This window comes from Sinohyriopsis cumingii, chromosome 4 (assembly GCF_028554795.1).
Source record: "Sinohyriopsis cumingii isolate HCF-2022 chromosome 4, ASM2855479v2, whole genome shotgun sequence".
Classification (NCBI taxonomy): Eukaryota; Metazoa; Mollusca; class Bivalvia; order Unionida; family Unionidae; genus Sinohyriopsis; species Sinohyriopsis cumingii.
Window position 1 is genome coordinate 27,333,861 of NC_142964.1, and position 26,304 is coordinate 27,360,164.

General features: G+C 35.7%; 1 protein-coding gene across 2 annotated transcripts in view; it reads right to left on the minus strand.

Moving 5' to 3' along the window:
* The window catches only part of LOC149800854 (lachesin-like), a 175,029-nt gene extending 155,639 nt beyond the window's left edge, over positions 1 to 19,390 (minus strand). For both annotated transcript variants that reach the window (XM_089954226.1, XM_089954224.1), the window contains exon 1: positions 19,152 to 19,390. In XM_089954226.1, the coding sequence (XP_089810352.1) occupies positions 19,152 to 19,206 (55 nt within the window). In that variant the 5' untranslated portion in view covers positions 19,207 to 19,390. The remainder of the gene's footprint in view (positions 1 to 19,151) is intronic.
* Positions 19,391 to 26,304: the final 6,914 nt, after the last annotated feature.

Sequence of the window (26,304 nt, forward strand, 5' to 3'; positions counted from 1 at the left end):
GATTGTGCAAGAGCCAATCAATCCTGTATTTCTGCGGTGTCATAACCCTACGCTGACAAGGATAAATTTTAAAGTCACTGACCAGCAGGGTAGACTTTTGGACCTGCGTGGGGAGACTGTTAGTATAAACTTGCTGGTAAAATCTTAAGGATTTTCGTCGTGAAAATACGAAGTATTTTTCAGGGACTTTCAATTAGCGATATCATTATCATAATAATGTCCAAAATATCTTCGAATTACCAGAAGTATGATGATGATGATGAAAATCTCTCTGACAGTTCTGACGCTAGCGTAACAACACAAGGTATTTGTGAATCACTAAGTGATTTTGACAGTGATTTTGTTGTCAGTGATGAAGATGTCTCTGACAGTGATTTCGCTGACAGTGACAGTGAAACACAAAGAGATTGTGAATCACAAAGTGATTCCGATGATAGCACTGTGGGAAACGCTAACGACATCACCATCAGCGACAGCACTGTCGTAATAAATTATATTAAATGAACGCGAAAATAATAGTATGTATCAACACGTGAAATGTTCCATCGTTGACAAGCGCGCGCTTGAAGAATTCATCCGAAAAATATTTACCGGAAATCATTTACCGGGTTATGTTAAAATAATCATCGATAAGTACGGCAATGATGACTTTTTACTGACAGAATTTCAGCTGAAGCAATTCCGCGAAAACAATATCACGATGATTCTTGTGACGCAGACCAAATCCTTAATGTTGCTCACTCTTGCATTTCACGGGATCATCTTGATAAGATACTGCAGTGAAAATCCTTTAAAAATATTTTACTTTATATATATTTTTTTTACCACTGACCAAAGTCACGGATTTGATGGGGTATTTGCTAGTAAAAATTAACAAAACAGACCAAAGTCACGGATTTGATGGGGTATTTGCTAGTAAAAATTAACAAAATCGGACAATTGCAAAATTTTATTATATATATTTTTTTTAACACTGACCATTTCACTGATCCTGACAGGGTATTTGCTAGCAGCAATCAGTGAAATCGGACAGTTGCATAATTTACACAGTAAAAAAAAAAATATTACTTTTTTTTACTTTCGATTTCACTTTCAAGTATTTGACGGAGTCAAGGTGACGTATTTACTTCCTCGTCAGTGACGAAGCTATCATTGCTTTCATCCTTGACTTCATCAGCAGACATACAATGCTTTAATTTTCTGACCCGATTGTTAATTATCTTCTTTGTTTCGTACTCGGCTGCCAGTGCCAGCCTGATCTTTTCGATTGCACGAGACAGTGGAACAAATTCATTTATTTGTGTCTCCGCTACGCTGGCCAGTGATTTATACAAATTATTTTGAATCATCTTTATGAATCGATATTGAGCAGGAAGAATATAACGCCCTGCACATTTAGCTTCGTATAATGATTCAAAATCTGACAGAATAGTTTCAACATTTAGTAATATTTTAAATCCTTGTTTTTCTAATTTTTTAATAGCATCAATCACATTATTGGTATTTTCGCGATTCATATTTATAAATATTTTTATATCTTTAAATATTTAAATATTTAAAATAAAAAAAACATCACATCTCCTTTGAGTCTCGAGCTTATCATATGATAACCTACCAAACTCAGGAGGGGGCGGAAACACTACCCCCGATTGAGCTCCTAAACTGCCAAATAACAGTCTAGAAAGCCCAGAGGGTGTGTTTGCGAAACGACGAGACATTCCCCATTTGTGAACCTCCTAGCTTACCATTTGATATGCTAGCAAGGCTCATATGGGGACAACACATAACATGTAGTATTTACATCTGTAAAGCTTCTAAATTGCCACCGCATTTTAGCAAGCTTACAACAGTAGTATAACTTATCTTAAGACGGCACAAACACACAGTATTTACAATATTTACAGCAGTTGTATTTTACAATTGTATATATAACTTATCTTAAGACGGTACAAACATATAACTTAATTCTAACTTATCCTAAGACGGCACAAACACATAACTTATCCTAGGACGGTACAAACACAATGCGGGGTTATAATTCTACATCCAACAAGTTGCACACCCACCCCCGGAAATCAACCCTGTTTTGGGGTAAAAGGTTACCCCGAAACGGGGCGATAACGGAGAAAGTTGTGCAACTTCGTTGGGTTTCGAAACCCCATGATATCAGGACGATATTGTATATAAACTGACTGATACTTGAAAGTTCAGAAATAGCTCAACTTGATTTGTTTAAAACGTATTTTCTTAAATATGATCATGTGGAAGCCACAGATGAGCCATAAACCCGAACAAGTGTAATAAAATAACGATATTGTCTGTGAAAAAAAGATAAATACGCGTTTGCTTTGATAAAATCAAAGGGATAAAATCATTCTTGTGCTGTCACCTTGACGCTGTCAAGGGGAAATAAAGGGAAGTTATTTACTTCCTTGTGCAGAAAATCGTCTGCTGTTACCTGTAAAGTGTTATAGCGCGCTGGTAACAACGGGGGAATAATTGTATCATTGACTTTTCACGCAGTCGCTGCAGAGTTATCTACATAATAAAATATGATCCAGCTATCAAACTTACTTGAAAAAGTTGATTTGATAACATTTTCTGCGACACGTTGAACCGAACGCGATCCAATACCAAAATACTTCGCAGCTAAGCTCATTGAGCGAAATATATTTTCTTTATTAGTATTTTTGTTGAGAGATCTTACAGCTCTGGGGATTTTTGCAAATTTACCAGTGCCACCTCGTGCAGAATTCTCGCTCTGGGTAATGGCTTGCAAATTCTGAAGTGAGTTATTAAGTTTATTATTATCTTTGTGATCAATTACAAGACCTTTTTTGATCTCACCGTTAAATACCTCAAACACAAACTTGTGAATATGATAGCTTTTACCACCAGAAACCTTAAATTTTAGATAACCAGCATTATCAACAACACCAACTGGCTTTTTCAATCTGTGATGTCTCACTATTCCCTGTCGTGATGCTTCGTAATTCTTAATGGTTGGATGTGAGACAAATTCTTGATTCATATATACTTCATGTATTTGTCTAATTTATAATTTGTCTGAAAACCTAGTTATATAATCACTCTCGGATTTTAGCGCGTCTCCGTTATTTTTTTTATTGTAATATCGCTTGAGTTCACGGTATCGTTTCCCCCCGCACCCCGCACATAATTGTGTTTTACCTCTGGCACCAATGCCACATCGCAGGCATCGAATAGGTCCTGTGCTTCCTCGTTTGATGCTCTGTATATTTTCACCGCAGAATTCTTTCCTGCAGGGCTTACCACAGACTGTTACGGATCCAACTTTTAACCATTTGCAGTTGTTCATTGTGTATATAATATTTTCTTATTTAAATATTTGTCTTAAATATAACACGGAGGAGTTTTCGAAATTATCCGCAGTTGGCGCTGGGAGATTCGATCTTGACAGGCTAAACCCGGATCCACGAAGACGGCATCTAACTGATCTGTTTAATATTATCAACGAGGGTAAAAAAGAATTTCGCGACGACGGCGCATCTCATGCATGGTCGACATTTAAAATTATCCGCGACGTTGACGATGTCAGTGATGAGGACATCATCGATGCTACAATGGCTGATGCCCGAGCAAAAACAATTATTGATTATATTGATTTTCATCAACGTGAAAAGAAATACTTTTTCAGAATAAAATTTATCGTCAACGTTGAAGACGATACGTGGATTATCCGTGACAAACTCGACCCTGTTCTTGCTAACGGAAAGACCGCTCTGTTAAGCAGCAATTCCAAACCAGGAATGCTGACCGGGATTGATATACCATATTACGCTCGAGCGTATCCTGTAACCGCAGTCATTTATGGAATATATCCTGTAAAAAAACCCAAAAATTGATAAACTCGCTCCGATGCGATTTTCAACGCTGAATTGTGTAGCTGAGCGAGTAATGGAACATTTTAAAAACGCAAAACGAGGAAATGGTTTAACCGATCTGCGACGTGAAAAAATAACATCATGGGGTGAATCGGTTAAGAATACCGGGGCAACAATAAATGATGTTGCTGCGCTATCAAGTAAATTAAAATGCTCAATAACAGTAAAAACACTAACCGGAGAGATATTATATAATTCGAAGCATTATAAAAAGTCAGGAACACAGATTGAAATTATTGATCATAATTCGCACGCGTGGACTGATGCGGTTACAATATTTCCACGAGACCGTGTTGTCAAGTTTTATTCTGGAAACATATACGAGGTTATTTACGCGCTGAGTAAAACCGACCCTGTGTCAGTGTGGTTATTTAGGAGCTCCGAAGATTCCGAGTATGATCAATTTGTGAGACCCAACGGAGAATTATACAGAACAGAATCGTTGCAACAACAAATGAAAAAACTCGCAAAAACGTATATGAGAAATGCTAGCGATGAGCAGTTATTGGTTAATTGTTTTACAGTTCCAAGTGTTGCCGCTCACGCCGCCAGAGAAAGAAATTCGTGGAGACCAACCCGAAGTCAGTTTCTTTCGGATATACAATTAAATTGTGTCGAGTATGGTCATGGCGGGTTGTGGAATACCCGATATGACTATCGGGATATGATTTCCGTGGATATGATTGCCTGCTACCCAGGAAGCTTTCTCGGGAACGGCGAGTGCCGCGAATACTTTGCGCGGTTTGGACACCCCACGAACTCGATGACACGAGTCGCCGTAAACGGCGTTTTACCCGACGCTGATTTGACAGGATTTGCTCGTGTGACTTCGTTTGTGTTCGCCACGGGACTTCATCCGATTTGTTATGTTTGGTTTGGCAGACACTTCGTCGAAAAGCGCTGGGTACCAATAGTGTTATTGCGATACATGCTTGACAGCGGCATACTGGTATCGTTGACTGTCAGTGAAGCAATCATATGTTATCGACCGCAGACCTCAATTTGGTTACCAACACCGGAGCGTGTCAGTGTAGATGAAGTTATCGGCGAGTATGCATGAGAGTGCCCAAATACCCCGATGAATGTCATTGTCAGTGAGGCTCCTAAAATTCTCAAGATTAAACTCAAAAAGAGTGAAAGCACAGCGAAAGATCTTGGACGAAGAATAATCGGTAAATTTACTCAGGGTGCAGCATTTGATCATAAAATGCATCAGTCGCGGTTGATTATCGATGAAGCTGAATTGGATTTTATAATCGCCGACGCGGTTGCCAGAGACATATTTTGTAACAGGGAGGATGTGTTCTTGTCCGACGGGAAAAAGTTGGGCACAATTGTAAGTTATATCGACGGAGAATCGCCTCAATACACACATTTGAGATCTTCAATGCTGGCTTATGTTTCTATAAATTTGTTATCGATGGTAAATCGATTTCCTGACCCATACCATACTGGTATGGCAGTTAGAGTTGGCACGGATTCATTTTACATCGACAAGAAATATTCAGAATCACTGACCGATATAATGAAATTCTGCGGCGGAGATGAATGGGGTTCGTGGAGAATAAAAGCCGAGATGTTGCACGAGTATTGTGAATCCGCTGATGTTGCAATCGAGGATAATTATTATAAATTAACAATGCCAGAAATATCTTCCGCACCGTCTGTGGATGATCCAATCACCAGACACAAAACTGTTTATTTGAACGGGCCGGGAAGATCTGGTAAAACAACTCGAGCGATTGAATTATTTCGAAATTCAGATATGATTGTGCTAACACCCACACACAGGCTTGCCAGAGAGATGAAACAGCGAGGAGTCAATTCTTGTACTTATCACAGCTTTTTCATATACAGCGGCGGTGTGTGGACGCCAGATCGAATGGGAACAAAATATATCAATGATATAATAATTTGGGATGAGATATGTACGGTACCGCTGGAAACGTTAAAAACATTTCTTGATTGGCTGTTAACGAAAAATACTGCAGTGATTATGTGCGGCGATCACGGTCAACCACCTCCGTTTGTCTGCGCATCTCCGCATGATTGGCTGAGGAATTTTGTTGATTATCACGAAGAAGTGTCTGATGATTACCGAGCACTTGATGCAACGTTGAAAGAATTTAAAACATTAATCAGGCTACAACCGAATAAAATTCAATGTGAAATTATGCGCGAGATGATTCCTGAAACTTCGATGAGTGACTTTTTACAAGTGTGGAAACCAGACGATTTGATAGTGGCGAGTAGAAAGATAGTCAGAGACACACTTCAACAACAGCTATTTCGGTTGCAACAAAAAAAGTTTCCAATGCTGCCAACGCCGTTATGTTATAGACCAACTGATACGCGGTTACAAAATATAGATGTTGATATTCCAGGAAAGACAGAGAAACAGAATTTAGTATTGAATGATATTGTGTTAGTTGACATCGATGCTGTCGAGGATGCACTAGCGATGAATAAATCCCCGTGGACGCTAGGATACGCAATGACCATTCATTGTTCTCAAGGACTGACTATTTCAGATACAACTGTCTGGATCATTGATGATCGAATCGAATGGTCAAACTTAGTTTACTTAGCGGTGTCCAGAGTCAGAAGAATATCTCAACTGCGAAGAATTGTCTTGAATGAATCAAACGCTGATAAAATTAATAATGAAAACAACAGCAACATAATAAGAAAAAATCTCGCCGGTTAAAAACAGAGTGGCAAAAAAAATAATCGCGATTTTGATCTTGACGATGACTTCGTTGTTGCGCTGAAACAACAACAGAATAATCACAGCTGTAATTGTATAATGCTATGGCAGTATTCGAATAAAAATTCAAGACAATTTACCGTAGACAGAAAAGATAACAATCGCGGTCATACACGTGATACGGTCATGTTGACCTGTCTTGAGTGTAATCGACGTCGGGGTGCCAGCGCTAGTTAAGTCACTTCAGTGATTTTGGCGGCAATTGTGTGTCCTCGGGAATTACCTGAAGTTGCTCACGGGTGAATCCGCGTTGAGGAGCAGTTGAATCTAATCTATAGATTGCTGGTCTGCCAGTGGATCTTGTCACGGTGGATATCTTATGTGTGGTAACACTCCAAATGGGATCAGTCGCTCTTCGTTTACCACCTTCAAGTTCACCTGGTTCATATAAATATCTTACAGTAACATTACCCAGTATCGGCTGCGCTGAAGAATCACGTCGTACGGGTATATTTTTTTCGTGATCGCGATGGAAGGTTTCATGTTGGTTGTTCGAGTTATTTCATTATTTAGCGCAGTTATCACGCTTGGTAATCTTGCAACCCATTCGCGCGATCTCGTATCTTGAATGAATTCCTTCGCGTATTGATATCCAAATAACCGCTCAGCAAGTGTTCTATTGAATCGCTCAACAATTGCCTGATCACGGTGAATTTCAGTGTGTCCTCGTCGTATGGTGACGTTATGTTGTTTCATCAACGATGATACTGCACCTTGAAATTCTTTGCCAGGATCAACTTGTAATAAATTTGGCCATCGCAGAGGACCTCGCCGATAAATTCTTTCAAACGCAGAAGCAACTTCAGATGCTGTTTTAGTTGTTAACGGTTCCGCATCTTTGTATCTACTGGCAACATCAACTATGGTTAACGCGTACTTGTATGTGCGTCTTCGGATAGTATCATGTGGCAGAAATAATACATCAGCTTGATGAACCTCATTTGGCACACTAACATCGAAATGCGCGAAGTGAATTTGTTTAGGGCGCGGTAGATAAATTTGCCATATTGCCTGTCGGGATAACCAATTTTTGGCAACCGCGCGTGTTACTGATGCCGCACTGGCCAGTTTATCAATTGCTGCGTTACCTCTCCAGTATCCGCTTGGGGAATAATAAATCGACTCCATTATATACCAGTACCTAACGCTAATTTACCTTTCACTGCGGATTTTATTAACCAGGATGCTAACTTTTCTTTGAAAGATTTATCAGGCATGGCATTTAACGCATGAATTAATTTCACATCCGCGAGATGGCGCTGTTGCAAATCCTTGCTTCGGTAAGCTACATCATGAGCATGACACGCGCTATCAATAGCGTTTATCGGATACTCACCTGGTTTTGGTTGATCCTGAGCATCAAGTCTGATATCAAGTCGGGTTCCTGGACCACAGTAATTATATCCTGGAAGATGTTTTTCTCCTGGATATTTAGCCCACGGAGCTCCTGGCAGCGCTGTTAACTTGGCTGCGATATCACCTTTTTTTTTTAATAAATCTAAATTTTTTTGTGCCACATCGTTCACACTTACCCGTGAGCGCTTGTCGATTATTTTTTGTTGTAATTGTTGTTGTATCCGTAGTGGGGGTACGTGCTCGGCATTTCACACAATATAAATCCATATTTATTTTATGATATATCTAATGGAAATCACTGACTTTCCGCGACAAAGCGACGAGAGCCAATCAAGCATAACTCAGCGCTACCAAATTCAATCCGAATGATTATCATAGGTCCATCTGGGTCGGGTAAGACACAGTTGTTACTTAATTTGATAATGAAGTGGATGAAGTGGGATAAATTATATTTGATAGCCCCGTCTGTGGACGATCAGCGATGTTATCAAGTGCTAAAAGATTTTAACGAAAGTGCAAAATCGATAATGGAAAATCAAAGTGATTTTCACGAAGATGTTATTGATTTTATAACCGATATCAATGAAGCACCGAGTATCGATGATATCGATGGGAGTATTAATAATTTAGTCGTGTACGATGATATCATGTTGGACAAACAATCAAACCCTGCCAGGATATTTTCACGTGGCAGGCACAGAAACGTTGATGTGATTTATGTAACTCAACGTTATACACAAATTCCGAAAGTGATCAGAGACAACTGTAACATCCTTGCAGTGTTCAACGGAGTTGACGTACACACGTTACGAAATATTCATCAGACTTGGTGCAGCGGAGACATGGACATAAATAGATTCAGAAGTTTCTTTAGTCGTGCTCAGGCAAATCCACACGGATTTGTAACAATAAATTTACATGATCCTCGGACACGGTATCGAGTTGGGTTAGATACATTTTTTGACTAAAAATCCTAAAATATTTTACATCGTTAGCAGCAGAGAGACTGGGCCGCCAAAGTCGTCGTCGACGTCACCACGTGAAGAAACATTTTTCATAGTGAGTTATCTTTGTCGAAATAACCCTTCTATCCAGAAAAGAGGATTTAGTCATCATAGTTTCTGGATAGAAGGGTTATTTTTGTGAAATAAGAACTTCTATCAGAAATGTTTTCGATAGATGGTCCTGTTGGACGAAATAGTTGGTGGGCCCAGTCTCTCTGCTGCTTATCTAGCAAACCATTAAAATGTTGTTTTTAAAGCCTGATTATTCAAATGAATTGAACCAAGCCCCCAATAAGAAATAACCTGAAACGAGCTGTATGTTTATTAATAATTCGAAAGTTTAATTCTAAAAAATTTAAGCCCGAACCACAATTGCATTATACCCACCTTAAATGTTCAAGTAACGAGCTGTATCAAAGTTTGGCATAAACCGTTGTGATTGATTTTTCACCTCATTGGCTTCATAAAGGAATCTTTTGGAACAGCTAAAATTATTTCGGATAGAAAAATGAAATTTAGCTGAACATATTTAAATTCATTCGTAAGTTGATACATCTTAATGCCGCCAATATATAGCCTTCTTTTCAGATGTAATCAATAAACAATATGACATAATTATTATCAGAAAAGACAAGAACCACTTGGGAGTCTGGTTAACTCTTTTCCTTTACAACCAAGCAACAAAGAGAATAAAAAGATTTAATGAAAGATGATTTCGAAGACCAATTGGGCAGTATGATGTTGCGATGAATTCAATTTACTTCGATGCAGGAAATCAGCTACAGAAAATTTCTGATACTTTGTCCCGTACCGACAATCGACTTTCCAAAAACAGAATTAGAATAGACTGAATAGTGCGCAGTAGGGATTTAACTTAAACATCTGAAGAGTTTCTTCAGAACTGAATTGATACCAAGACGAAAGCTTGGTCTAATACTAGAGCTGATTTGATACCAAGAAGAAAGCCTAGACTAATACTAGACTGAATAGTGGACAATAGAGTTTCAACTTAAAATTCTTAAGAGTTTATTCAGAACTGAATTGATACCAAGACGAAAGCCTAGACTAATACCAGAGCTGAACTGACACCAAGAGGAAAGCCTAGACTATTACCAGAGCTGAACTGACACCAACACATAGGTTAATACCAGAGATGTATTGTAAGCAGGACGAAAGGCTAGACTAATACCAGAGACACTAATAATGCTAGAAAGACTATTTGTTGCAGCAGGCTCAATGATACTGTTACAAGCCAGGGGTCGTTACTTGACCGAGCGGTGTCAAACCCATGCGCGATTCCCGCTAGAAGTCAAAAGTTCACCCAAATATTTCCAAAAACTTCCATACAACTTCAGTTGTAAATTAAAAAGCCAGACGTGTCCATTCTATACATAAATTTTACTCTAATCAATGCAAGACCACAGATCTCACAACCTGCCAGTATATGGTTTCTCTGTGTTAGGTTTCCGTACCGCCAGCAGTTCACGCCACAGAAACTATACAACTAACCCTTAGCACAAGGAACTATTTTAACTAAGCCACCTTAGGCCATTCAATCCATGGTTTCCAAGCACATTTCGTCAGTATAACTGCACTACACTTGCCACCATGGCGACATAAACTGTATCTGCCGAGCCCCTTCTTATTGATTTCATTGTGTAATTTACCGGTTTCCTTCCGTAAATACTGTAATTTCAGTCTCACCACCAATGTACACCACTAGATTTTAGTAGGGACTTTATTATTACATGGACACTCATTCGGTTTGGACCTGAATTCATTACTAGTGAACCACGGCATCATGGAAACTCACTAACACTTTACTCCGTGACGTTTGTTCCTAGTAAGTGGCTAATTATTTTGGGCAAAGGAATATTTCTATTGCACCGAATTCCAATAATCAGACAAGTAATCACAAAAATCTAAGAATTCCTTAAAACCGGGCGCTATCAGCAAATGCGCATACACCAAATTTATTACAATACTGTGACCTGCGTAGACAATGTCTATAAGCAATAGTCATTTTAATTTTTTTTAGATTAATGATCACACTCACCTTGTTCAGCGTGGCTTGCGTTTAATTTTAAAGTCATTTTCTATATTCATTTTAATATTACACCTTTGAATGCATTTGAAGGAGATTGCAAAAAGGATATACATAAAACTCGATAAAGCATCTCAAATCCTTTAATATACATGAATAATACTGCCACTGCCACTTAGTGAAATTGAACTTATGATGGTATTATTATTAACTTGTGTTTTAATTAGTGATGTTCACTGACATTAAATATATATATATATATATATATATATATATATATATATATATATATATATATATATATTCCTATTTTGACATCTGTGTTCATTGTCACTTATTCTGATCATGATGGAATGTCAATTTGTTCCTTTTATTTGAAAAAAGCCTCAAACGATAATAACAAATACCGTTGAAAAGTATTTTTCAACTTAACTTTTCCATTTGAGAACTAATTATTTTTTTACTTGTGTAGTTTAAAATGTAATAGCTAGAAAGGTGCGTACCTGCGTGCAAAAGAGTGGAAAAGCAATAAAAGAAAAATCTGAACGCAGACAAAACACGCGACTGTTAATCATGTAACTCGCATTATCAACAAAATATGAAGACATCTTTTAATGAAGTTTGCATCTAGCATGAGCGACGATGTGTGATAGAGTACAAAACAATGTTACTTGGCCATCCTGTAACTAGTATTATGAACATGAAGTTTGCCTGTCCCGTCAGTTAGATGTGCATAGCGATGTAACATCGTTATTATTGTCACCCTTAGTATGAGAAAAAATAAAAATATCTTTAGACGATGCCTGTCTTTAGAATCAGTGAAGTAGTGCACACGGCACATAGCGGTGTGGCATGGTTACCAAAAACTGACAACCAACATCAAATACAGGCAGCTAAGCCTAACAAATCGATATGACCAATTAAATTGCACCAATAATCTTGATTCTTCTGTGCATGGTATACATTTACCAGGCAATATGACCAACGAGAAGATGGCTGAAATCGCCCCTCACCCTCACGCACAAAAAATAATGCTTTTTATCTAAATTGAAGAGAAAATGTAAAAGACGTTTTGCTTTCGGTATGAATGGGAAATTTTATCTCTCTTTTCAAAACTAAATTTGTCAGAAGGTAAGTGGCAAAAAGCCATCTATCACGAAGACAGATGAAATATAACATTCCACGGACGTTCTTAATGTGTGTGTTGATAATATATAGATTTCCTTCAAATGAGACAAACTTGGTGGTTTTTATTCACATTACATCACTATTTATTGATATTCTGTCCTCTTCCAGAGTAGATTTTGTAACAAATTGAATCGAGAGAAAAACAATTGTTAACTCAAGAAATTATCAGCAATTATTGTAACTGAAGTGCCCCTTAATTTAATTGTTTCGTTTAACCAATTTTACTATCTTCAATTACCTAATGGGCCATAGAATCGGAACATAAAAGCATCAAACAAGAAGGCAGAGAAACTGAAAGTTATCAGTTAAAGATAATAAACTTTCTCCCAGAACAAAGTATACGTTTCGTTGTGACACGTGCTCTTGTGTCATTTCATAACATTTTCGTATAAATCTTGTACGAGTATGTACTATATGTGAAACGCAACGGATGACACTTCTCTCGTTTCTCCTGCGATCTACCTTTCGCATGTGATCTATTATGTTAGAGAAAACACGCTGACTAGATAATAATCGATGCTTAGCACAGAGAATCAACACTGAAATATCACACTGCACCTCGCTTAGCGTTATCGCTTTAGAATCAATGTTGAGAGATTTCGATATGTTAGTATACGTCAAATTTACTCATGATTCCACCGTTAAGGAATACCGACCACAGTCATCCGCTTAATATGCACGTTCAACGCGCTGAATGGAATACTTCTCTCTCATTAGTCAAAAACAAAAATGGCACACTGCATCTACTAATAACCTCATTCTCAGTCGATGAAAGAGAGGGCAGTTATGATCCATTATTTATTTATTTATTTAGTTAGCTTTTTACCTATGTTTGTGTGTGATGTGGTTTCTAACGTAGCTTTCACAATATTTCAGTCATATCGCTACGATGTCTGCTGTGTGGCAGTTTTATATTGATGTTTAGCACTGGCCCATCATGTCGCAGACATGTAAGATCATGTGCCACCCAGCCACATTATCATGACACTAGGCCGACCAGTCCTAATTCTAACATCTTAATGGTGAGCGCCACGTAAGGCAGCTGCAAGTACCATTTTCATAAGAAGTTGGAATTCCGCAGCTGGTGTACGAACCCGCATCGGATGCGGGAGCTCTAACCACTTAGAACACCGGATCCGTTATCTTTTGTCACGAAGCTATTGTCATAAACTAGATAACAAAAAGAAACACAACCAACAAGTCTAGTAAAACTTAACAAACAAGTTAGTAATCAAACTTATAAAATAAAAGTGTAAGATAACTTTCAGCATTATGAATTAAATCCAAATTAATCCTAAACGTTCTACTCAATTAAAAATAGAATCGAATGTTCATAAGAATTTCAGGTTCTCGAATGTACTATTTGCCAAACGTCCATATGTATCATGATTACAATGTCCTGAACTCTTTTGATCAATTCACAATATTCCCAGGATAATTATTTTACTCCATTGAGCATTTTGTTTTTCAAATGAATAGTTGCAAGAAATGTTTCCTTTCAAATAATATCTAAACACAACAAAAATACGTCCGCAGACTTAGATTAACAAAATAACACAAAAAAAAAAAACAAAATAGGAAAGAATCCAAAACAGGAATAAATTGATCGCTCATTTAATTCTTTATAATACGACTATATGTCGCAATACACATCACGTGACAGACTTTACTATTCAGTTTAATAATTCACGATATCTATTCATGTGACGCAACCCATCCAAGGGAAATATCTTAATTCTTCTAAGAACCCGTCTGACTGCACCGGAAAATGAGAAATTACCCTAAATTTGTCAATAGATTTGTTTATTAGTAACTTGACAACATCTATTTATAGATCCTATGCAATCTACAGGCACTCTTAATATCTAAAATATAGAATCTATACAATGTACAAAATTAATTATGTAATATCTTCTTTATAAACAATCACTACAATCTACAGTCATGAACAAAAATTACCATAATACAGATACAGTGACTATAGAAAATCACTAAAACTTACAGCCATGAACAAAAATTACACATAATATTGATACAGTCATGTACCAAGAGTAATAAACATTATAGATATAAGCGGAAAAAAGCACAACACACCAAGTGATTGTTCTTCATGCAATAAATGAAAACTTAAAGTGGTTATTATGATCGCTTTCTTTTAAATTTTATTTTCTTTGCTAGATACACATATTGTTCTTTTCTTCTTAGACATATATACCAGTGCACATAGTGCCCGAGTATTTGCCTACATATTATCAATGGCTCTAATTAAGCATAGAAAGAAAAAGAATCAAGAAAACAGTAATATAATTCGACGTTATTGGTATTTACTGGAATATCTAGTATCAATCGTTCCAGATTGCACAAAGTAAATACTGTAACAAGCCTGGAATCTAGATGCATCTTCTAACATACTATTTCCTAAGTTCATGTCAAGACTTGGTGGAGAAAAATGAAAAGCTACTCTGTGAGGTTGGCTATAGTCCTTTCCCCCTTTATTTGCAACAGCCGTAAAGAATGGAATGCTTGTACTTGAAGGGATGTAAAACTCTTTAACGTCAAACAGATAAATTTTTATATTATGCTTAAGACAACGCATTGGCAAGTCTCTATTTTTGGTAAATTACTTTTTTCTCACTTGTTATGGATATTAGAACGCATAGTACTCGATTGTAAACCGTACATCAGTTGGTATTACTAAGTATCGAAACAAACGGACCCCAAAAATGTAATATACGATATTTATCCTATCTCTAATTACAAAACACGCATATGTAAGAATATATCCTTATATTTGGAATTCTGACCACGGCTAATTTACTAAATTAACCCGTGGTACCCTAAAGTAAGTGGCTTTGGGAAGTATGATGCAAACATACTGTGCCCATTGCAAACAAATAATCAGTAAATCCAATCTAATCTATAATCGAAACTGAAACTAGAAAGAGCAGATATCCGAAGTTTGTCACAAGACCAATTTACAAAGTTTGCCTGATTCTGAGACAGCAAAAAAGCTTTCCAAACGATGCCATAATGTACAGACTTGCTTCAGCAAATGCACCACATAAACATCATAGTGTATTCTGTCTAGTGTATGCTGTCTAATGTTTATTAAGTTTACAAATAACATCTACTGGAGAATTATAATTAAATTCACTTTTTTGTCTCATTATTGTTTTAATAGGTGATATGTTTTAATTGTTTTCTTTAAATTGGTTTAAGTAGCATTAGGTCAGTAGCCTGCCAATATTAGATTCGAAATCGGCACAGAAAGCTTATATGATAATCAACCCATGTTTAATATGGCACAGAAAGCTTACATGATAATCAACTCATGTTCAATATGGCACAGAAAACCTACATGATAATCAACGCATGTTTAATATGACACACAAAGCTTACATGATAATATCAACTCATGTTTACTATGGCACAGAAAACCTACATGATAATCAACTCATGTTTAATATGGCACAAAAAGCTTACATGATAATCAGCTCATGGTTAATACGGCACACAAAGCTTACATGTTAATCAACTCATGCTTAATATGCCACAGAAAGCTTACATGATAATCAACTCATACTTAATATGCCACAGAAAGCTTACATGATAATCAACTCATGTTTAATATGGCACAAAAAGCTTACATGATAATCAACGCATGTTTAATATGGCGCAGAAAGCCTACATGGTAATCAACTCATGTTTAATATGGCACAGAAAGCTTACATTATAAACAACTCATGCTTAATATGGCACAGAAAGCTTACATGATAATCAACGCATGTTCAATATGGCACAGAAAAAAGCATACGTGATAAGCACGTGAAGTGTAATATGGCAGAGAAAGCTTACATGATAATCAGCTCATGTTTAATATGGCCAAAGAAGCTTACATGATAATCAACGCATGTTTAATATGGCGCAGAAAGTCTACATAATAATCAACTCATGTTTAATATGGCACAGAAAGCCTACATGATAATCAACGCATGTTTAATATGGCACAGAAAGCTTACATGATAATCAACTCATGTTTAATATGCCACAGAAAGGCTACATGATAATCAACGCATGTTTAATATGGCACAGAAAGCTTACATTAAAATCAACTCATGTTTAATATGGCACAGAAAGCTTACATGATAATGAAATCATGTTTAATATGGCACAGAAAGATTACATGATAAGTATGCCATTTTAAAAAATCACAGATAAAAGTTTACGTGATAAACACATCTGTTTAATATAACACAGGAAGCTCACACGATAAGCACGTCATATTTAATATGGCACAGAAAGCGCACATGATAATCAGCTCATGTGCATATGGCCTAAAAGCTTACATGATAATCAACTAATGTTTAATATGGCACAGAAAGCTTACGTGAAAAGCATGTCATTTTTAATATGCCACAGAAAGCCTACATTTTAATCAACGCATGTTTAATATGGCACAGAATGCCTACATGATTATCAGCTCATGTTTAATATGGCACAGAAACCTTACATGATAATCAACTCATGTTTAATATGGCACAGAAAAAAAAGCATACATGATAAGCACGTTATATGTAATATGGCACAGAAAGCTTACATGATAGTCAGCTCATGTTTAATATGGCACAGAAAGCCTACATGATAATCAGCTCATATTTAATATGGCACAGAAAACTTACATGATAATCAACTCATGTTTAATATGGAACAGAAAGCTTACATGATAATCAACCCATGTATAATATGCCACAGAAAGCCTACATGATAATCAAGTCATGTTTAATATGGCACAGAACGCTTACATGATAATCAACTCATGTTCAATATGGCACAGAAAAAGCATACATGATAAGAACGTTATGTGCAATATGGCACAGGAAGCTTACATGATAATACACTCGTGTTTAATATGGTACAGAAAGCTTACGATAAGCGCGTCATTTTTAAAACATGGCGTAGAAAGCCTGCATGATAAGTACGTCATGTTTAATATGGCACAGGAAGCCTACATGATAATCATATCGTTTTCAATATGGCACAGGAAACCTACACGATAATTACGTCATATTTCATATGGCACAGAAAGCTTACATGATAAGCACGTTATTTTTAATATGGCGCAGGAAGTTTACATGATAATCAACTCATGTTTATTATGGTACGTAACGCCTACATGATAAGCACGCCGTGTTCAATAAAAGCTTTCAAGCACATGATTGAGTCATTTTCCAGTCATCACACATCTCAGTTCAACCGATTATTTAAAAATGTTATTTCACCCTTTCTTTTACTTTACCTGTCAAGTGACAATCCGAGGAAGATGACTGAGTTAAAAGACTATATGTAGACAGACTGAGACCAAGTGTATATACAGGCACTCCCTGTACTTTGATTTACAATGGGGGTGGGGCGTAGATATAGAGGGTACATTGAGACGCAAAAATATAAAGAAAGACTGATTCCTCACTTAAAATAACTAACAAACTAGTCTATCAATAAATGATCTAACAATCAATCATCCAATCAGTTGATATGGTCCTGATACTAAAACTGACTTAATGATCATGCTACTTACGAAGATCATTTCTTGACAATCACTGACATTATAAAGTAATTCTTGGTATTCATTTCAACCGATACTAACCAGTTATCTTATCTGGCAAGCAAAGCACTTGTCTGAACAATATTTGATAAATATTTATGTTTTCCTATGTCGATGCATGCATGCATACACACACACACACACACACACACACACACACACACACACACACACACACACACACACACACACACACATACATACATACATACATACATAGCCATCTTTCCTTGATGATGCTGGATACCAACAAAAATCGGTGACAACATTGATCTATTTATTTCTGGGATCCACATAAACTTGCCTGGAAGTATACAAGACTTTTTGTAGATAAATAACATAATTCTTAAAAGATAATATACCACATAATTACTAAGAGTTCTATGTATAATTAATTTTTAATTTTGCAACTCAGAAACAATTTCTGAAAGTCATGTGCAGGGCATGTTTCTTAATCATCTTTCAATAATGCATGTCCGAGGAGTCTACAAAGACACAACTGTAACGAGTTAGATGGTTAAAAATATGCCCTGTAAACGCTTGCAATGGAGCAGCTTCAACTCACCGACCAAAACCCACTCCCACCCCACCACCAAACGATACTAAGCGATATATCTGAAACCAGGCTTGTACTCATTTACCGGTTAATGTCATAACGGTACACATGCACGCAGTTTGTACCGGTGACATGTGATATTCACAAAGGGACTCCTAGCCCCCTCCAACTTCGCAACATTTCTATTTGCCAATGTCTTTACTAATCTTTGGAATGCAATACAGTTATATTCAAGTAAATAACAAACATAAACAATACAAGCATGAATCAATGTAAATGAAGTAGCAGAGTTTTCAGAGATAAGGAAATAATTTGAATTGACCTTTTAAAGATATCAGAAAAGAATTTTTACCATACCATTTCAAATGTTGTCTTGTATTACAATGTTCTGTCATAAAAAGGCAACAATTCATGCTTCCCTTTCCAGTAAACAGACAATAAATTGTTTTATTACGAACCGAACATTAATTATTAACCTTTATTTAGCACAGGTTGTATGTATGTTGGACTGGATTTGCCTTTTCTTAAGCTTCTATAAGTATCTCTGTCTTTAATTTTAACACATAATAAGTAAAGGAAATGGCGGGAAAATGGATGAATCAAAATGAGATACACAACTCATGTCGGTGTTGTGATCTTTATCTAAGGATTTAAGTTGTGACCACTGGATAATAAAGCAACAAAAATTGCAATAAGAATAACTCCACCTACCTGTAGCCGTTACCATGAGTAGCAGACCTAGCATTTTGTCCTGTATTTCCAACATTTCATTCCCTCAAAGATAATCAATCAGTTCGATAACAGTTGAAAATGTATCTCTAATTGTCTCTTGTGGTTAGGAATGAACCACTAACGGCGCACATTTCTGACTAAATCACTACTATTTGTTTTAATATTTTGTACTTTAATCCTCTAAGCCAATAAGGAAAATTGGCACATCAGTTGCTCAGATAAACTTGTATGCCGCCTGAGGGAGAAATGCTATATTTGTAAAGAGAGCAGAATACAAGCAGTGCAGACGATAAAGCAAATTCCTCCAATCAGCATACACCGTTAGGTACATTTGATTGCCATTTCATGCGGTCGCATTGAAAGGACAATGGACAAATTAAAACCAAGTTGCCTTGTAAGCATTGCATAAAGATGAGATATAGATTTTCAAAAGAGGATTAGATTTAGGTTTTCAAAAGAATTGAACTCCTAAATAACAAGGAGGTTTATTTCAGGAAAAGGAATTGCTTTAATTCAATTCAGTTTAACATATTGTCACAAACACAAGACAATGATGTATAACACAATTATATAGCTTATATAACATAAATGAAGCATGAGTAAACCATAGGTTATCGAATATCACATTAAGTGTGTGTTTTCTTTATGTAACAAGAAAATTATATATGTAAGATTTTAGGCAAGTTAAAAATATAGCTTTCTATGTGTGTACGACTAAGACCTAAGTACTTCCAGTATTATTGTCAGAAATAATTCAAACGAAGTTAAGGTAAGCCTATTAAATATGAACAGAAGTGTTGCCTAACATTGGCTATCTGCTACATCCATCTCTTTGTTATATTGAAATATTTTCCTTTTGCTCGATTTATGTCTACAAGTAAATAATACAATCTGTATGGTGTGAGATTTAAAAGGAACGCAAGAAGATAGTATCATTTACAAAACTGTGTGAAACTGTTATTCCTTTGTGTGTGGGGGTAGGTGTATGTGCGTGAAACAAGGAACGCACCATTTAAGGCATTTCACAAAACGATAAGAAGATCTTGTGCATGTATATGGTTGACCCTGGCTTTGTTAGGTCCATATTTTCTTTCTAAACAGAGTTTGTTTAAACATACAAACTATGTTCACATTCTTTACATTGATGGGTTATGACATTGTTGTTTGTTAAATTTTCTTGTATGCATTACATTGTTTGTTCTTTGTTAAATTGCTTTTATGCAGTATGATATTGTTGTTTGTTAATTTAATTTATAAGAACAATCTGTTTTATTTGGCTTACGGTTCTTCACCTCCGAAACCCAACAAGAACGCGAAAATGAACGGTATAGTGATGGCAATACAATGATGGACTAACTTAATTAGGTATACCGAGTGTGATATAGAAAACTGTTCACTACTAGAATTGTGTCGGAATCACTTCTCGCAGATTTTGTTACTGAGATGTATTGTGTACCGGTGCAGTTACGAAAAACATAAACTGAAAAGATAAAAACAGCGAAGTTGAAAGATATACATATCACATATCTTTATTAACCTCTTTAAAAATATTTTTGATTTTTTTTCGCTCTGCACCGATAACGCCAAAGTGTTTCTCAACATTGGCAAACAATCCATGTGACGCTGTCTTTTTCATTCATTGCATCTTTTTTTTCTTCGATTATGTGCCAAATCCAATTAAAATGCCTTTATTGAAACACAAAATAAACCCACCCAATAAACCTTCTAACACTTTGGTTAAAGAACAAAATATTAATTTACCACGTGACGTTAGCATCTATTGTCTATTACGAAAAACGTTTCATGCAAATGGTGGATGTTTTAAAATGATGTCCACATACCAATTTTATGGTATTAGTATGAGATTAATAGTATATGTGATTAGTATTATATTAGCATTTGATTAGCATTACATTAGTATGAGATTAGTATTATATTAGCATGAGATTAATATTATATTAGTATGAGATTAATATTATATGTGATTAGTATTATATTAGCATTTGATTAGCATGATATTAGTATGAGATTAGTATTATATTAGTATGAGATTAATATTATATTAGTATGGAATTTCTTTCTATATACAAACCAGCAATTAAGAATTGGGACATGCTTATCTTCTTTGGACACCAGAATCTATATCAATATCTGCAATGTCTGATAGAAAATTATGTGAGAACTGCAGTCACAGCTTATTTCATCATTTAGCACGCAATCCAAATTCAATGAATTAACCCCAAGACGTTAGCGATTGTACTCGTCAAACTTGTATGTGTGGGACAGCATTTCGCATCGATGAAGTTGTAGGCGAAGTATGATGAAATCATCTGATGCCGACAGGAGATAATGGAACAAATTTGCATCCAAATAAATTTAGAAGTGCCTAATAGGGATCAAAGTATTTGCAAGGGTACCGAGAGTCTGTGTTAATGAGGCCGATTTATAGAAGTTTGTCTATATGGGATATGTAATAAGTGTCATGATTTTATAAACATTTAAAAAAAAAATTTTTAAGCACCAAAGGATGTTTAAATATATATTTTTTACGAGAGTGATTAGGTTGGTTGAACACACGGTATACTCATGGGGTTATATTGATTCAGTACGTGCTCTACGAAAGACAAATAACAGATACTTTCTCGTCCTGGTCAACAAAATCATGATTCATCGTTTTCTATATTTTATGCAAATAAAACTGAAATGGACTCGAAATTACTATCATTAATCCAAGAGTGTATTTTGAATGTAGTCATTATTCCATACAGATTCTCCTCTGATGACTGATTGTTATGAAGATTTTCAAGATACAAATCGCCGATAACGTCGACTTGAAGATTGAAAACCCCGTTTTTTCTCTGACTCAGATATAGTGACGTATAAGAAATGAAATATTTGTACAAAATGTATTGGATATTTTTACTCTCCAAACTGCTGCGGAATGCCAGCAGTGTTTACAATGTTCCTCTCGATAATAAAATGACGTTTATATGTTCGCTTCGATATTAATGTTTGGATATGTCATTGAAAACTCATAAAATTTCATTAGGATTATTTTTCCAGACAAAAGCTGTAAAAGGTGACACATGACAAAATTAAACACGATTTCATTTGCAGATAACGAGAAATAAATAAACTTTGAAGATTATATCAGTATAAAAAGTGAAAGTTATTCAATCGAAATCAGTAACAAAATGACTACATCTTTTTCTCAAAATCACAGATGTGTTTTGACTCGGTTAGATTGATTATGTAATCTAACTTCCGAACCGTACGAATATGCAACGCTTTGAGTGCTTCCTCCCTTGAATGTATTGGTCTTTCCTGTAAATGTATACTGATCTAAAATAATTTATTTTGTCACGTCTTTCAATTTTGTAGACAACTCAGAATCAACTAGTACATCTTTGTCCATTTTCAACATATTGGTTTATTTTGGATGATATTTATAGGTAGTACCCTGAATGAAGCAACGTGTAAAAAATTATGCGGCTTATTTAGATTAATTTGAAATAATGTATCAGCTGTTAACTGTTGTGATTGCAGACACAATATAATGTTGCTTGCCATTGTTGCAAAGTCTTCGTTTTACTACTAACGGGTATCCGCGTTCCTGTGAATTGAAGCATGTTTTCATTGGTTGATATAAGCTTTAGAATTGAATATGTATCTGTCGATTCCGAGATGATTTCCATGGTAACGGACTTGCATATTCTCGTGATTAAATGCTCTTTACAATGGCATTGTCACTCCATGGATTTTACAATCGCCAGAAATTCGTCAGAGAATATTAGATGTAAAGTATACTTGTAGAAAGAACATATTTTCAAATGTAGAAAAATATGTCAGAGATATAAATAATAATTACAATACTATTATACATGAAATTTGACTTCCGATCCCGTCTTCTCATTTACACACGAGATGAGTCCACTAAATTAAACGCATTACTTCTGCAAGGACAGATTCGTAAACTACAGCAAAATTGCTGGTGACAAAGTTTTCGTTGTGACGAGCTGACTAAACCTTGAATTTGTAAACCTTCTACGACATAGTGTGAATTTACTGCAAATTTCACGAGACAACAGCAATAAACGTAACAAACTTAAATGATTTTTTCTCAGTTCTAGATGCATATTCCTCCAAACCGTGAAGGCGATTTTGAAGGCTTTTGATCAGCGATATTTAAAGACTGAGTGCTAAATATTGTTACGAGTATTTCCTCAATCGAAACACATAGTTTCAGTTTTGCGAAATGCGTTGACGCAGTGAAACAGGTAAAGGGGAAACAGGGCAAAAGGGAAACAGGGTACAAGGGGAAACATGGTAAAATAGAAACAGGGCAAAGGGGAAAATCAAAAGAAAATTACGAGGAGTGCGTCGCACGCCAAAAAGAAAACGCTAGACAAATTAATGTGTGTCAAAAAGTATTGTGATACCTAATGATAATAATGGAAAGTTTCCTGGTCACATTATATTTAATGAAATAAACCTGTCAAAGTTTTGCTCAAGAAGAAGCCCTTTCAGTCAACAAGTCGCCTTAATGAACCGTATGATGGATGGTACGTACCTATGACGTCACTCGAATAGCAAGATACATGTATATGTAGTGGTGACTTCTGTAGCATTGGCACTTACTGAATGAAAGCATGAGTGGGTTCTGACTGGCCTGCTGTTTTACACATTTATCAATTCAGTGCCCTATCCCAACGATATAAATCTTAAAGCATCTGCAGACTCTGCACAACGTGTCTAATCTCTTCATGCCTCCATGATGCACTGTCAGTGAAAATATGCTATCCAAGATTCGTTATAACTACTGAACATGCATGACAAGCACGAAAGTTGTATTGAAAGAATGCGTATGTACAGTGGTATACATTAACAGAATCCAAACATTCTGAGTTTGCTGTACATGATATTTAATAAAATACTTTAGTAATCTGAAATCTGTACATAAATGCCACTTTCTTTATATGCCAGTTATATTCTTTCGGTGTAGCTTTAATAAATTAACTTACATATGTTACGATTAGGCTTTTACATAACGTAACAAAAAAGAGTGAAGAAAACAAGCTTTGTAAAATTTAACAAATAATGTACTACTCTAAAAAAAAGGTAATAATGAGGAAAGGAACTTAACGGTTTTACGAATCAAATCCAAAAGTAATCCAAGAATAATGAAACTAAGTCTGAATAGCGATGTAATCCAAAATGGAGGGCAATGACGTATGCTGTGGTCAGTGTCGTACTGATGTGTCAATAGTTCTTTGTTGAATCACAGAAAATAATATTCCAGTGTTTGAATTCTTTGTTAATTTATGTAACTATCTTTGTCCAAGAATTAATTTAGAGCACAAATATTTCCAGAGAAAAATAATCTCTTGGACTCCAAATAATTTTAAAGAAAACAAAATAATTAGCCCCACCCACCCCATACAATTGGACTTCTCCAGTGTTTAGGCACACAAAGACTATTGGTTCTCAATACATCAATACTAAATCTAGCTACGGCGGAAAACAGATGCTTGGATGCTGGTCATTCTTCCGGAAAGCCAGAGTTTGAAACAATTGCTACATGTTATTTGTCATGTACTCCAAGTATGGCCTCGATTTCACTTTATGAATCTACTCTAAGAAAGAATAAACAAAAAATTTAAAAAGTTGTTTACCTCAACTCCACTAATTTCTTAATCAAGGTCAGGAAGTAGGTCAGCATTAGATACAAAGTTTCAATTATAAGTGTCTAACAAAAAGAGTCAGGTCAAACTGAACTGAGTTTCTGGAATGAATTTCTGGAAAATGTCAAAGCCATTAAATAAAATTACATTACAATAGCATGTAATGAAATTTTTTTTTTTTTTTTTTTTTTTTTTTTTTTTTTTTTTTTTTTTGTTAATAAAACAAACAATTAAATTAAATCAAATATAAATTAAATCAAGTATACATAACAGATGCCATAAATGCTTCAGAGGTGGTATCGTCCTTACTTCACATAGGGGCATGTCTCTTTTCCTACATTTTCCTTCTTATACCTAGGGTTAAGATATAGTGTGTTTAACGCTTTATTATTGTGTCAGTGTATACATATTTTTACCACCTTTTTACTTGTCAATATAACTATATGGTGGAAAGAAGCTACCCTATCTTTATGACGCATCCATTTAAGATATTCCAACTGCGTGCGTGGTTAGAATTGCAATGGAGACGGCAGTTCATTTTTCACAATTTTTGGCAGTGTCTGATATTGCTGTTTATATTAATTTGTTTCTTTGATCTAGAGTGGTATTCAAATTTGTTGATGTTGTCTTTCAAGCCTGACAGAAATAATGTCTTAGCAGTATGACAAATTTGAAATTAATTTTGAAATGAGTTGACACTATTGTACATATTAACCGTCCAAGATAGAATTAACTTGTCAAAGATTTATAGAATTGTCAGGAAAAGCTGAAAACAAGAGATAGTTTTCCACTCGTTCAAGTAAAATTTACCACTGAAGTCCAAAAAGTGATATATGACCAAACAGAGCTTGCAGATGATTTAAATTTACACATCTGAATTAAGGCCAAGCTGTATAAGTTATAACCCAAATTACATCCATCAATCATACAACAAAATAAAGGGACTTGTGGCCTAGTAGTTAGAGCGTCCGCCTCGGATGCGGGAGATTGTGACCGAGTCATGCCAAAGACTTATAAAATGGTACTAACCGTTACCTCGCCTGCGCACATTATTAAGAGGCCAATTTAAGGACTGGTCGGCTGGGTGTCACGATAATGTGACTGGGTGGGCAAGATGCTCCAGTGCTAGACATCACTATAAACTGCCACACTGCAGACATCGTAGCGATAAAACTGAACAATTGCTAAAGCTACGTTAAAAATCCAAATCACACACACACACGTATATATATATATATATATATATATATATATATATATATATATATATATAAAGGGACTTGAAAGTTATTTTAGACAATACCGAAGATATGCAAGGTCGTTTTTTCACATAGCCGGTATAACTAGTTAGGGTAAACAGGGAAATTTTTTTTTCTTTAAAGTTTTAACCTAAGGCTAAATACAGAACTGTTGAGTGCTACTATATCTTTTTAAACCAAACCGTATGAAGA